Source organism: Monodon monoceros, unplaced genomic scaffold (genome assembly GCF_005190385.1).
Source record: "Monodon monoceros isolate NGI ecotype Baffin Bay Population unplaced genomic scaffold, NGI_Narwhal_1 Super_Scaffold_13, whole genome shotgun sequence".
NCBI classification, from domain to species: Eukaryota; Metazoa; Chordata; class Mammalia; order Artiodactyla; family Monodontidae; genus Monodon; species Monodon monoceros.
The window spans coordinates 51219760-51233240 of record NW_021703769.1 but is presented as its reverse complement, the minus strand read 5'-3'; the positions used below and the strand labels follow the sequence as shown (position 1 = coordinate 51233240).

General features: G+C 45.9%; 1 protein-coding gene across 1 annotated transcript; it reads left to right on the top strand.

Annotated features, from left to right (window-relative positions):
• The first annotated feature begins 1304 nt into the window (after window positions 1–1304).
• Window positions 1305–9497, top strand: ZNF597 (zinc finger protein 597). The gene is given in 4 exon segments (XM_029222366.1): window positions 1305–1337; window positions 2221–2347; window positions 4354–4638; window positions 4641–9497. Coding segments are annotated over 4 exon segments (1254 nt in total). The 3' UTR covers window positions 5450–9497.
• Window positions 9498–13481: the final 3984 nt, after the last annotated feature.

Below are 13481 nucleotides of genomic sequence, written 5' to 3'. Positions count from 1 at the left end.
GACGTATTCAGAATTGTCTATTAAGGTAAATATCACCCTTGTTTTTTCAGACACCTTTGTAAACTGACAATTTCTTTGAAACTACCCTCTGAGGAGAGGCTTCTGAGCTCTTTGCAGCTGAGGAAAGCAAAGTTGTATATAGGCCAAAATGACACAAGCAATTAGTGGCAAAGCTGCGGAAGCAGCTCAATTTTCTAATTCCAAATCCCTACACCACGGCACCCAATGCCAGTAAAGTGGAAAATATGTGGCAATGGGGCAGGTCGAATGGGAGGTATTAAGAGGCCTACAACGTCCCGCGAAGCAATCCGATGGCTCTACTACCGCTTGAAGTCCGCTGTGGCTCCAAGCCTGATATGGCTAGGTTGGGCTGCAGTCGCCGGTCACAATGCCCCTAGAATACACTGCGTTGGAGACGAGCAACCGGCCTGCGCCGACCTGAACTTTGTCCACCCAGAAGACACCCCTTTACATTCCATGGCCCCGCAGTCCGCCCAAGACACAGCGGACTACTCAGGCTACGACTAGGGCCCGCATTCCTGGCCACTCAGGCATCTCACCTCGGCCGGACCAAAGTTTCGGACCCACAGGGTACTGCTGGCCGAACCCACATTTCAGTACCGATACTCTTCAGGTTCCGGATTCTCTCCGTCTACTTGCTTTCCTTCTTCCCTGAAACATTACGTCCCTCCGCGGTCTCCCTAACGCTCCACTTCACCAGGTCTGTGGCCACGAAGCTCACGGGGTGGACCCAGACAGCGGAACCGGAAATGCTTGGAAAAACTGAGGGAAAACTACATCTCCCAGAATGCCGGGTGAGCCGGGGGAGGGAGGTTCTCCATTAAGGCGCCCGATTGGTCAACACTTAAAAGGGCCTGCCCCCTCCTAGGTCACGCTAGCCAATCAGAGGCAGAGCTGCGTAAAAACATGGGGGCCGGCCGCATCCGGCGGCTTTCCCGGCAGGTCCAGCGTAGGGGAGCATGGGAGCCTAACGGTGGCGGCGTCTCTCGGTCTCGAGTCTCGGCTGGGCGTCGCTTTCTGTTGCTGTAGCCTGGTTAGCGGGAGGCTTCCTGAGATCTTTAGTCTCCGAGCCGTAAGTGGGGCCCGGCCGGCTCGGGAGTCGGCCTTTACGAGGCTGGGCCGGGGAGAGGAGTCATAGGCTCAGGTCTTAAAGGGTGTGGGGATGCGAGGGGGTGCGTGGAGGAGCTTGGCAGCCGAATTGGCCCCTCCAGGTACTATTTTCTCCCTTCCAAGATCTGTTCCGAAGTCCCTGTGGCGACTTGAAAACACTACCACTCCTCAAGATGGCATCCACACTCTCTACAACCGGGGCCCAGGTGAGACCGGGTCCCTTCTCTCGGTTCAAGTTCCGGTCGCTCCTTTCTGGCCTCTGCCTGGCCTCTTTTGGAGGAGGGTGAGGCATGCCCATGATGCGAGGGGTCCTGATCCCCAGAGAGCCCTTTCACCAAGCTGTCTTTGTTCCTACCAGGCATATAGGAGAAATGGCTTATCAGAGCCTTCCTTTTAGAACCACCAATTGGGAGCAGGGCCCATTGGAGAAGGCTATTACAGGGTACCTCAAAGTGTCTTTCTGGAATGCTGCTCAAACTTAAAGATTTCTAAGCTTCATTTCACACCTGTTGAATAAACAGAAACAAACAGAAACCCCAGGTGATTCTTAATCACACCAGAGCTCTATTGATTTATACGTTTGGTAAACTTAGGGAAGGAGGAATAGGCCTGAATATGATGCTGCAGTGAGCTTAGCCATGAGTGTGACCAAGAAGAAGGAGAGGGACCAGCAAAGGGAAGGATGTTGGGAGAACACTGGACCTCCTGTCCTGTCATGATTCTTCCCGGGCTGCTCAGTCTTCTCCTTTCCCTTAGAGCATCCCTACGTAATGGTTTCCTTAATGGTTCCCTGAGAGTTGTTCCCTCATCTTTTCTCTTCTAATAGGCTCTTCTAGAACTTCTCCCAGTTTACCATTTTGGTCCTTATACCACTATCTCCAGTGGTGCATTTTTACTCTCTCCTTCCTAATCCCCACCTCCAGACCTCAGAACCCATTCATACCCCCTCGGCAGCACTCAGGGACCTTTTACACCAAGCCCTTTTCTCCCTTGCCTCTGATGTTTCTAGCTCTTCTCAGCCTTCCCAGACTGAGTAAAGGGGTAGCTTTCCAGCTTCTTGTCCTGAGATGGGCTCTCGTGTTGTTTCAGGGGCCAGTGCTGTTTGAGGACCTGGCTGTATATTTTTCTCAAGAGGAGTGTGTGAGTCAGCACCCTGCCCAGAGGTTCCGCAGCAGAGACATGCCACAGGGGTGTTTGGAGGATATGGCCTTGCTGGGTAACATAGTTGTTTTTCCTTCATTTTTGAACTTTGGTCATTTCTAGGATTAGGATTGCATATCTTATCCACATGTTGGTATGGGGGAGTGGGACCTATCCCTGAGTGATTTATGTGGACATGACAAGAACTTGCATGAGAGTGCAATTTTCAAAGGGTGAGTTGATTCTTAAAAGGCAAAAATTGGCCAGTCCCTGACGGTCCAGTGGTTAGGGCTCGGTGCTTTCACTGCCAGGAGCCCCGGACAGGGAACTAAGATCCCATGCAAGCCATGCAGCAGGGCAAAAAAAATTTAGGGATTTCCCTGGTGATGCAGTGGTTAAGAATCCACCTGCCAAAGCAGGGGACATGGGTTCGAGCCCTGGTCTGGGAATATTCCACATGCCACAGAGCAACTAAGCCTGTGTGCCACAACTACTGAGCTTGTGCTCTAGAGCCCACGAGCCACAACTACTAAAGCCCGCATGCCTAGAGCTCGTGCTCCGCAACGAAGAGAAGCCACAACAATGAGAAGCCCGCGCACCACAATGAAAAGCAGCCCCCGCTCTTGCAACTAGAGAAAGCCCGTGCGCAGCAGCAAAGACCCAACGCAGCCAAAAATAAATTTATTTTAAAAAAAATTAAAAATTTTTTAAATTTGGAAATTGCTTTAATCTTAAGCGGATGGTATGCGTTTCTCATCTAAGAGGAACCATAATGTAGAAACATTAGTCATTTTATCCTAGTCAAGGATCCTTGACTAGGGTTGACTGTTTGAACTTTCCCAGAACTCACATTTTATATTATCTACTTCTGTCTTCATCGTGTTGTTTTCCTCTACCTTCTTGAACATGTGAAGCATATTTATAATAGCTCTTTAAACATTCTTTCTACTAGTTTTATCATCTGTGTCATTTCTGGGTCTGCTTTTGTTGATTGATTTTGCTCCTAGTTATGGGTCATATTTTTCTGCTTCTTTACATGCCTTGTAATTTTTGATTGGATGTTGGACATTGTGAGTTTTATGTTGTTGTATGCTGGCTGTTGCTGTATTTTCAAAACAATTTTTGGACTTTGGGATAAGGTGCTAATTTATCAGTAAGTTACTTGGGATCAATATTATCCTTTCAAGGCTTGCTTTTTGCTTTGTTAGGGTGTGTTCAGAGCAGTCTTTAATCTAGGGCTGATGTGGCCTGCTGCTAAGGCAGTGTCTTTCTAAGCATACTGCCTGATGCTCTGTGTGGTAGGGAGTCTTTCCATTTTGGCTGGTGGGAGCATGAACTATTATGTGAATTCTGGAGATTGCTCTTTCTATTCCTTTCTGATGGTTCTTTCCCTGACCTGGGGTAGTTTCCTTAGATGTATTTACAGATTAATATGCAGCCAGAGTCTTAAGGGGACCCCATCTAGATGCCCAGAGGTCTCTGCCTGGGCTTCTGCCTCTTCTCTGGTATTTTGCTGTCAAATTCTAGCAGCCTTGGCATTCCTGAACTCGGTCTCCTCGAATCAGCAAAACCACTGAAGACTGGATTTCCACACACTGCCCTGCAGCCCAGAAACCCTTTCCAGGCAGTGAGCTGGGGCAGTCATAGGGCTGTTGCTTTGGAAGGAAAGATCCCTTTTGGATTAATATATTGGCTTTATAAATTAAGACTATTTGGGGGCTTCCCTGGTGGCGCAGTGGTTGAGAGTCCGCCTGCCGATGCAGGGGATATGGGTTCGTGCCCCGGTTCGGGAAGATCCCACATGCCACGGAGCGGCTGGGCCCGTGAGCCGTGGCTGCTGAGCCTGCGCATCCAGAGCCTGTGCTCCGCAACGGGAGAGGCCACAACAGTGAGAGGCCCGCGTACTGCAAAAAAAAAAAAAAAAAGAATATTTGGGAAAATATTAAAAACTAATGCTTTGGGGCAGGCCTGAGTTTTGTCAGCCATCCTACAGCTTCCTGGTCCTCTGTGTAACTAGTTTGTTCTTTCCCCAGTACTACTTGAGGGTGTTTATGTTTTGCTTTGTTTTGTTTTTATCAACAGGAAGAGAAGGCAAGATTGAGATTAATCAGAAGCTAAGGCTAGAATCTATGGGACTTGAAGAGCTTGCCCTAGAAAAATACTCCATTGCTGTGCCCCTTGTCTATTACCCAGAAAAATCCTCTGAGCATGGAGTTGGAAACCTTGAAAGGAAAATGTCAGGTAGAACTCCTGCTTGCAAGAAAAGTTTCATAAGCCTTTTAGTTACCACTGAAAACCACACCCCTTTGATAGAACTATCTCAGTGTTTAGGAACCAGAGCACTTTCTGAAATTCTTGAATTTCCTGGGAAGAAGCCAAAAATTCATACAAGTGTCCTGAATGTGACCAAAGCTTCAGTGATAGCTCATACCTTGTTTTGCATCAGAAAACGCATTCAGGAGAGAAAAAGTATAAATGTGGTGACTGGGGGAAGATTTTCAATCACAGAGCCAACTTGAGAACACACCAGCGAATCCACACTGGCGAGAAACCGTTTAAGTGTGCCGAGTGCGGCGGCAGCTTCCGCCAGCACTCACATCTGTCTCGGCACATGAATATCCATGAAAAGGAGAAACCCTACACCTGTGGCATATATGGAAGAGGTTTCATGTGGCTCCCAGGATTGGCACAGCATCAGAAAACCCACACTGCCAAAAAAGCCTGTGGTAAATATTTTGGTCAGAAAACAAATCTGGCTTTGCCTGAGAAAAGGCACGGGTCAGCCAGCCAGCAGCCATGCAGTCCGAGCAGGAAATGCTTTGGGCAGCCCTCGCACTTGGCCCTCCCCGAGTGGGGCCACAAGGACAACCCTGAACACTGCAGCGACTGTGGGGAAAATTTGCTTTCGTTCTCAAAATTCGAACCCTTAAAGCGTCCTGAGTGTTCACTGACCTTTCTTCGTATCTCTGAGCTTATCTCCCATCAAAGCATTCACAGAGGGGAAAAGCCCCATAAATGCAAACCCTGTGCAGAATGTTTTATTTTCGACTCAGAGCTTGCATGCCACCAGAAGAACCACACAGGAGAACCTTTTAAATGTACCGTGTGTGGGAAAAGTTTCAGGTTGAAAACACATCTCATTGTCCATCAGCAAACCCATGCGCAAAACACCACGTAAATATAGCAAGTTTTCATTAATGCTTGTGCTTCTCAGTATTTATACTGAAAACTGGGGCACAATTACCCTTTATGTGCCAGGTACTGTGCTAAGCATTTTACACACATTCCATGTAATATATCATTTAATTTTCACCACAACCTTGATTTAGGCACCATGATTTCTGTTTTATAATCGAGGAAGTATAGTCAGTGTCACAGCTACTGAACAAAGCCAGAATTCTAACTCAGTAGCTCAGTTACTATCCAGATTCCATTTGTATGAGCCGGAGAAAGATACAGAACTTATAAAAAAAAATTCAGTTTTCACTAAGATGAAGGTTATTGCTAGAGTTCTTTTAATTTTGTTTACATGATTTTTAAGTAAGTTTTAGAAGGCAAATTTATTTATTGTTTGCTAGTTCTGCAAATCTAGGATCTAGGAAAGTAAGTACCTTTATATATATTTTATACTTTTTTTTTTTTTTTTGCTGTAACAATCAGAATGTAATGTTTGTATGAGATTATTGTTTTACATATGAATTTCTGGAGGGGTTTGGAATCTTTTTTCCCTCCATGTGAAGTGTTCCCAAATGGGTTGGACTAGTTAGTGTCGAGGTGGCTGTTATTATCCGTGAAGTTAGTATCCATTCTCAGATCTGATGCCACTGGCCTTTGTGATTCAAGTGTTTGGAAGGAATTTTAGCAATCTGACTACAGCCCTTTCTGGTGCCTGGACTTGAGCAATGGAAAGGTACTTGCTTCTCTCTAAGAGGATTTATCTCCAAGTCTCTACCTAAGCACATTACCTGCCTTGCTATGAATAACAGTAACCCTTGTTTAGTGTGCATGCTCAATACTTCAGGTATATTATTTAATTTAATCTTCAGAATAAATCTGACAGAAAAGGACTATCGTCGTTTCGTAGATGAGTAAGTAGAGCCCATGGAGGGTACAATCAGTACATTGCCCAAGACACAAAAGTAGCAACGTGCTGAAGCCAGCATTTAACCTCTGGTCTCTGCTGTCAGAGGCCATGTGTTCAGCGACACTGCGTTATATGTTGGCATTTGCACCACATGTTAAAACTGCAGGCAGCTGGGGGACTGAGATCAGTGGGTGAGGATGGTTATCATGGAGGCTACCCTGCGCACGTGCTTCACTCCCTTAGTGCTTCATCCCAAGCCTGACTTACGTATATGGTTACAAAGCAACTGAAAGACTGTTCAGGACTTGAGGTTCAAACTCCATCCCTATAATCAGATTGCAAACTCTACAGAGTATAGTTTTAGTTTAGTTTAGGTTTTAGTTGAGTTTGGTTTAAGAAAAAAGTTTTTCTTCCTCATATCCAAAGAAAGATACATATAGAAAATTGTTAGAGCTTAATCAAAATACTTGAAAATATATAGGTCTTTAGATACTGCTGTTACATGTAAATACTGGAGCAAAATATTGTTAAATGGAATGGTTATTAATGTTAAAGAACCAGGGGATCTTGTAAATGTTACATTCATGTGGAATTTCTCTTTAAAGCAAAATTGTATACCTATCAGCAAAGCAGCATTTAAAGGGGTTTTTGATTGGGATGTGAGAATGGTCTTATTCTATATAAATGGTATAAAAGTATGGCATTTACTAAAATGGGATTATCACTGGGAAATCTCAGGAGTAATAATAGACCTCTTTAGGCCTAATTGGAGGAAAGTAGTACCTGGAAGGTAGGGTCTTTCTACTAAACAGCAGATTGAGAACTGAATGTACAAAAAGGTGCTGGCTACTGCTGTAAGTTCTTAACAGTGATTAGAGGCAGGAAGATTCTGTTGGTGAGGAAAAGGGAAACCGATAGCCCTAACCCAGCTCACCCACTCCTTTCCCCCTTTTCCTCCTTCTTCTTTTGCTTCTTGTTTGCAGATCCACAGTTGAGACCCTGTGCTCTGTATGTCAAGGTCACACTTGGCTCATTGTTTCCGATGTCTCCACTCTTAGGATACAGGACACCAGTCTGCTGGGCCTTTGGGGTCTCAAATAAAAAAGCGAGGTCTCCTATAGGTTCTTCAGCAAGTCTCTCTGTCTGAGGTGTTTAGAATTGTGTAGAAAGATGGTCTCCAGTTAGGTTTCTTATCAGCCAGCTCTGGGATATAAAGACCTTTGCTAAATATCATAAAGTACTGCCTCCCTGCTTTCCTGCTTCTGCCTTCCGTGGGAGCAGCTGGCACAGTGTACCATTGGCACATAGTAGGGGCTCCCATATTTCAGTTAACTGAAGAGTTGCAGGGTCGGGGATGAAATTGGGAAAGAGGTCCCTAGTAGCATAGTTGCTGCAGAAAGAAGTAGAGAAGACTATTTTAGAAGGCATTTGGACAGAGTGGCGCTGACCTGAAACATGGAAGCTGTCATCCTTTCCTTTGCTCCTAAGAAAGTACAGGGGAAGGTGAAAATTCATACCATAAATGACGTTCTGCACTCAGCATGGGAAGTTACCTTTCCAGATGAGGTTTTCTTCACAATTAACTTCAGTTTTTACATTTTTATTTTCTAGATTTTGGAAGATTATGCCAAACCTCCATAAGAGATTAGAAAAATATCTTTTACAAAGACATCAATATATACATGAGTATAATTAAAATGCCTTTTTGGTGTAATATTGTTAATGATCGTTATGCGGAGGAAAAAAAAAATCCCTGAGTGTCAGCTACTGTGAAAGAGGCATCTTTTCAGTTGTTGCTTTATTGTGCACTTGCACCTAAATCCATTTGCTGGATGTAATTCGAGCTGCTCTGAGCCCAAGAAGTTGAAGGAAGCGGTCAGTATTCATCAGTGAGACCCATGCTGGTTTTATGCAGATGGATTTTTCACCTTCTATTTACAGTGTTAACTGACAGATTCCACAGATGGTCATTAATTCAGAGACATCATTAGCCTACCATGTTACTTTCAATGAATACTTGGATGAAAGTTAATATAGGGATGAAAAACTAAATGCAGGAGTTTATTGCTAGGAACAGTTGGTTCACAACATTTTGCAGCATGGATGTTGACACAGGCAGAGTGAAAACCTTGTACTGAAGAATTCAATTGTTGAACAAATTTCTTTGGTTTTGTTGTTGATGCAGTGATGAAAATGTGTATTAAAGTCCTTAATGTGATTGCTGGACTATCAGGTTCTCTAACATACATCATTGATGAAACAGCATTATTCCAATAGCATGCAGATGTTAACAGTTTACATTTTGTAATTAAAGAAACTGTGGAATTTAATTGTTATTCTTGAAGGAGTTGAACTCAAAATAGTTTTGTTTACAGCGTTGTTGCAGTAGGTAATAGTCTATTCACATCTCTGCATTAAACATAGAAAATGACTAACCCAGTAATTCAGGGAGTTAAAACTAAAAACAAGTGACATTTCACAGCAAATGCTGTTCTGAGTCTTTGACTCCTGTGATTCCATATAATTAAGTGGCATTGTTCTGATGACTGCAGCATGTCATACAATCTGATACTGCAGATTTTGCTCAAAGTAATCTGCCAATTTACTGCATATGTGTACTAAGCAGGTTATAGTTTATCTGAATAAAGAGTCTATTTGAAAGTTCATGAAACTTGTTAAGCCTATAGGATTTCCGTTGGAAAGTGTTTTTGCTTGGACATCTGTTTAAAAAGTAACCAAATAATCTTCATTAGAAGTGTTTATATTCATCTGTTTTAGTTTTGTAGATAGAGCTATTGATCTGATATCAGGATGACCATTATCCATCTTTTCACGGCCTGTCTGACTACAGGTGTTTTGTCTTATTTTTTGACAGCCTTCCTTGTATTAACAATCTAGGGAGTGTGGGGATATGATGTAAATATACAGTTATATAAACAGAATATGCTGCAATCTCTAGTTCCTTTGGATACCTTAGAAGTAATATGTTTGTTGGAGGCACTTGTGCTGTTTGTTTAATGTTTGGATTTTACAGTTTTTGGTCTATTCTCATCAGTCTTAGCTCTAGAGTTCAAGCTCTCACTGGGCAGTGATTACTGTCTGATGTGCAATTTGGCATCTAATAAATGTTTTTTTATGATGATGACAATGAAGTGAACTTTAAAATTTTTTTTACACTTTACTAGTTTGAGATACCAATGAGATGTGACATTGTGTGGCCGGATTGTGGCTTGGAAGGGGTTAATGAGTGACTTCGGCCGTTTAATAATGGAGGTAAAATCTTTTGCTCGCCGGAAGTCAGAAGAAAACTCCAGCACAGCTCCCGGGAGACGGCATTAGACGTCATCTTCCCTTCCAGTCTTTGCTCCACGACGGCTATACCTCCGGCCACGCAGGCCACCAAAGCCCTGCGTGGGCCGCCGTCTGGAGCGGGGGTTGGAGCTGAGGACTCGTGGAGTAAGGCTCCCAGAAGGCTTTGCGAGGCCTGGGAGACCTTGCGGCGCTCGGCCACCAGCAGCGCAGGCCGGCGGAGACACCAACGAGACGAGACGCGCTAGAGCGGCCCACAAGGCTGGGAATCGAAAGTCCTACGCCTACTTCCGTCGCCCTATTCCGGCGGCAGAGCTGCGCGTCCCTGTAGCGGCCGTGTTGCTCGGCCAGGCTCCCGGCCCACCTCCGCCACCCAACGAGAGGCGGCCTTTGCAGAACCCGAGCGGAGCGGGTGAGAGCGTCTGCGGAGCGGCTCCTCTGGTCTCTCCCTCCGCACCAGCGGGAAGGTTACGTGGGTGGGCCATCCCGAATCTCGCACTGGTGACGGGAAAAGGAGCCCGGCGCTACCTCCTGGGCCCTAACCCTACTTTGGCAACGCGAAGCTATGGGCTTGCCCTGTTTGTCTCTTAACTTGAAAGGGACGCTTTGAGCTTCTCACTTGTCCTGGGTAGAGTGTCTTCTGCCAACTAAAGAGTGTCGCTGCCTGTCCAGTTCTGCAAGGCTTGAGTCGTTAGCCATTGCAGTCACTGACCTTCAACACGACCCGAAAGGAATTCAGGGCGAAGGTCAGGAATGAGGCACTCTGTGCTCAGGGAAAACTGGCAGAGCAGGCCTTCAGAGAGTGAGATATTTTAAGGAGAAAATTTTATGAACCCAGATTCTTGCATCGTCCCATACTTGGAAAAGCACTAAAAGCATTACTGAGATATCTGTTCCTTGTGAATAGCAGTAACCTTCTACCTAGGGGCGTGCTGCATACCTCTTCGTCAAAATCACATATATCCCCCTCCTAATTTCTTCAGAACAGTTTCTCAGAGCTATCTGAGAGGCTGTCTCCCTAGCTGTAGTCCTCAGTAAGACAATGAATAAACTTGACAACTTTTAAGTTGTGTGTTGTTTTAAAAGTCGACACTTCTCTCTGGAACCAGCGCCAGTCTCCTCACCTGATTTCCACAGCCAAATTCTAACATGCTTTTGATCAGAGTGTATCTTGGGATCACCTGAATCCATAGTCCCCACTCCCCCTTTCCCGCCCCAACTCCCAAGCGAGCTTAGCCACTTCCATGACTACAAGTACCTCACTTTATGTCTAGCCCCAATTTTTCTTCTTTCCTGCACTCTAGATGCCTGTATTCAAGTGTAAAAGAGAGATTTTTTTTTTTTTGCAGTACGCGGGCCTCTCACTGTTGTGGTCTCTCCCGTTGCGGAGCACAGGCTCCGGACGCGCAGGCTCAGCGGCCATGGCTCACGGGCCCAGTTGCTCCGCGGCATGTGGGATCCTCCCGGACCGGGGCACGAACCCGTGTCCCCTGCATCGGCAGGCGGACTCTCAACCACTGCACCACCAGGGAAGCCCCAATAGATCTTCCTTTGGTGTCTCCGAGGCATGAAAACACATGCCCAATGGAATATTACTCAGCCATAAAAAAGAACGAAATAATGCCATTTGCAGCAACATGGATGGATCTAGAGATTATCATATTAAGTGAAGTAAGACAGAGAAAGACAAATATATGATATCACTCATATGTGGACTCTAATTTTAAAAAATGATACAATTGAACTTATTTACAAAACAGAAACAGACTCACAGGTATCAAAAACAAACTTACGGTTACCAAAGGGGAAACGTGGGGAGAGGGTAGGGATAAATCAGGAGCTTGGGATTAACATACACACACTCCTATATATAAGATAGATAACCGACAAGGACCTGTGTGTATAGCACAGGGAACTCTATTCAGTATTCTGTGATAACCTATATGAGAAAATAATCTAAAAAAGAATGAAAAATGTGTATGTATAACTGAATCACTTCGCTGAAACTAACAAAATGTTGTAAATCAACTATACTCCAAAAAAATTCAAACAAACAAGCAAACAAAAAACAAACACATGCCCAAAACCGAACTCATGCCTTTAGTCCTTTTTTTAAAAAAAAAATTTATTTTTGGCTGTGTTGGGTCTTGCTGTGCACGGGCTTTCTCTAGTTGAAGTGAGTAGGGGCTACTTTTTTTTTTTTTTTTTTTAAGTACGCGGGCCTCTCACTGTTGTGGCCTCTCCCGTTGCAGAGCACAGGATCTGGACGCGCAGACTCAGCGGCCACGGCTCACGGGCCCAGCCGCTCCGCGGCATGTGGGATCCTCCCGGACCAGGGCAAGAACCCGCGTCCCCTCCATCGGCAGGCAGACTCTCAACCACTGCGCCACCAGGGAAGCCCCAGTAGGGGCTACTTTTTGTTGCAGTGCGTGGGCTTCTCATTGTGGTGGTTTCTTTTGTAGCGGAGCACAGGCTCTAGGCACGCGTACTTCATTAGTTGTGGCATGCAGGCTCAGTAGTTGTGGCTCGCAGGCTCTAGAGCACAGGCTCAGTAGTTGTGGCTCACAGGCTTAGCTGCTCTGCGGCATGTGGGATCTTCCCGGACCAGGACTCAAACCCACGTCCCCTGCATTGGCAGGTGGATTCTTAACCACTGTGCCACCAGGGAAGTCCCATGCCTTAAGTCCTTCATCTGTCTGCCTCCAGTATGTGGCGCCACATCCACACAACTGCTCATGCTACTAACACACACTCCCTCCTCTACTCCTCAAACTTTCAATCATCAAGTCCTGTGGATTCTACCTCAAAAATCTCTCTCAAAGCTGACTTCTGTCTCCACCCTTACCCAACAGCACTGCCCCGGGTTGACAGCAAGGCAGGGACAGGGTTTTGACGTTGTGGGGATGACCATAGCCAGACGCTGCAGACTGGGACAAGCTTGGAGACAACAGACACTCAGGAGGCTGTTGCAATAAAGCGAGTGAGAGATGAGGGCCCTCACTAGGGGTCACGGGAATGAGGAAGATGGCGGGGCTTCGAGACAGATTGAGGAGGAAAAGGTGACTCTTTGGTAGGGTGAGAAAGCAGGGAGTCAAAGATGATTGGAAGTTTCCGGTTTGGGTGACTTGATGGTTGGTAGCTTTGTGGAGAGATTGCTTGCCTCTCATGAGTTTACAGTTTTCCTAAACTTTCTAGGGAGACGTGTTCATCACAAGTGAGGGTGACAGTGCAGCTGTGTTCAGTGTGATCGAGAAGAGGTATGTTATGCTGTGAAAGGGGTCGCACCTGGCCAGAAAGAAGAGCTGAGAGCTAAACACCGACTGGACTTCATTGGTTGGAGGCTTCTGGAAAGGGCACAGGGTCCAAACAGAGAACATAACAAGGGCCTCAGGTAATGTGTCACCTGACCCCACACATAGTAAGCTTTTCCTACTCACCTGGTACTGTCTGTTTCCAGGGAAAAACAAATTGGAGAACCCAGATGCCCAACCACACCCCACAGAGAGACAGGGTGTGACATTCCCAGATTCAGTTCAGTCCCAGCTGGTATGAAGCTATCCCCTGAGCCATAAGATGCTTGCAAAGTTGGGTGCCCTGCAACTCCCCATCCCCCAGAACTGGAGAGCCCCCTGATAAAAGATACTACCTGAGGGTGGGAATCGAACCTGCAAGCCCACCATCCTGGTCCTGAAACACTGCTGTCAATGCATTAGGCCCCTCTGCCAGGAAGGGTGGCTGCGCCAGAGAGGCTCTTAGCCACCTCTGGAGAGTGTGCCATCAGTGGTTAAAGCAAGAGATGCCCACCAAGGAGCAGATC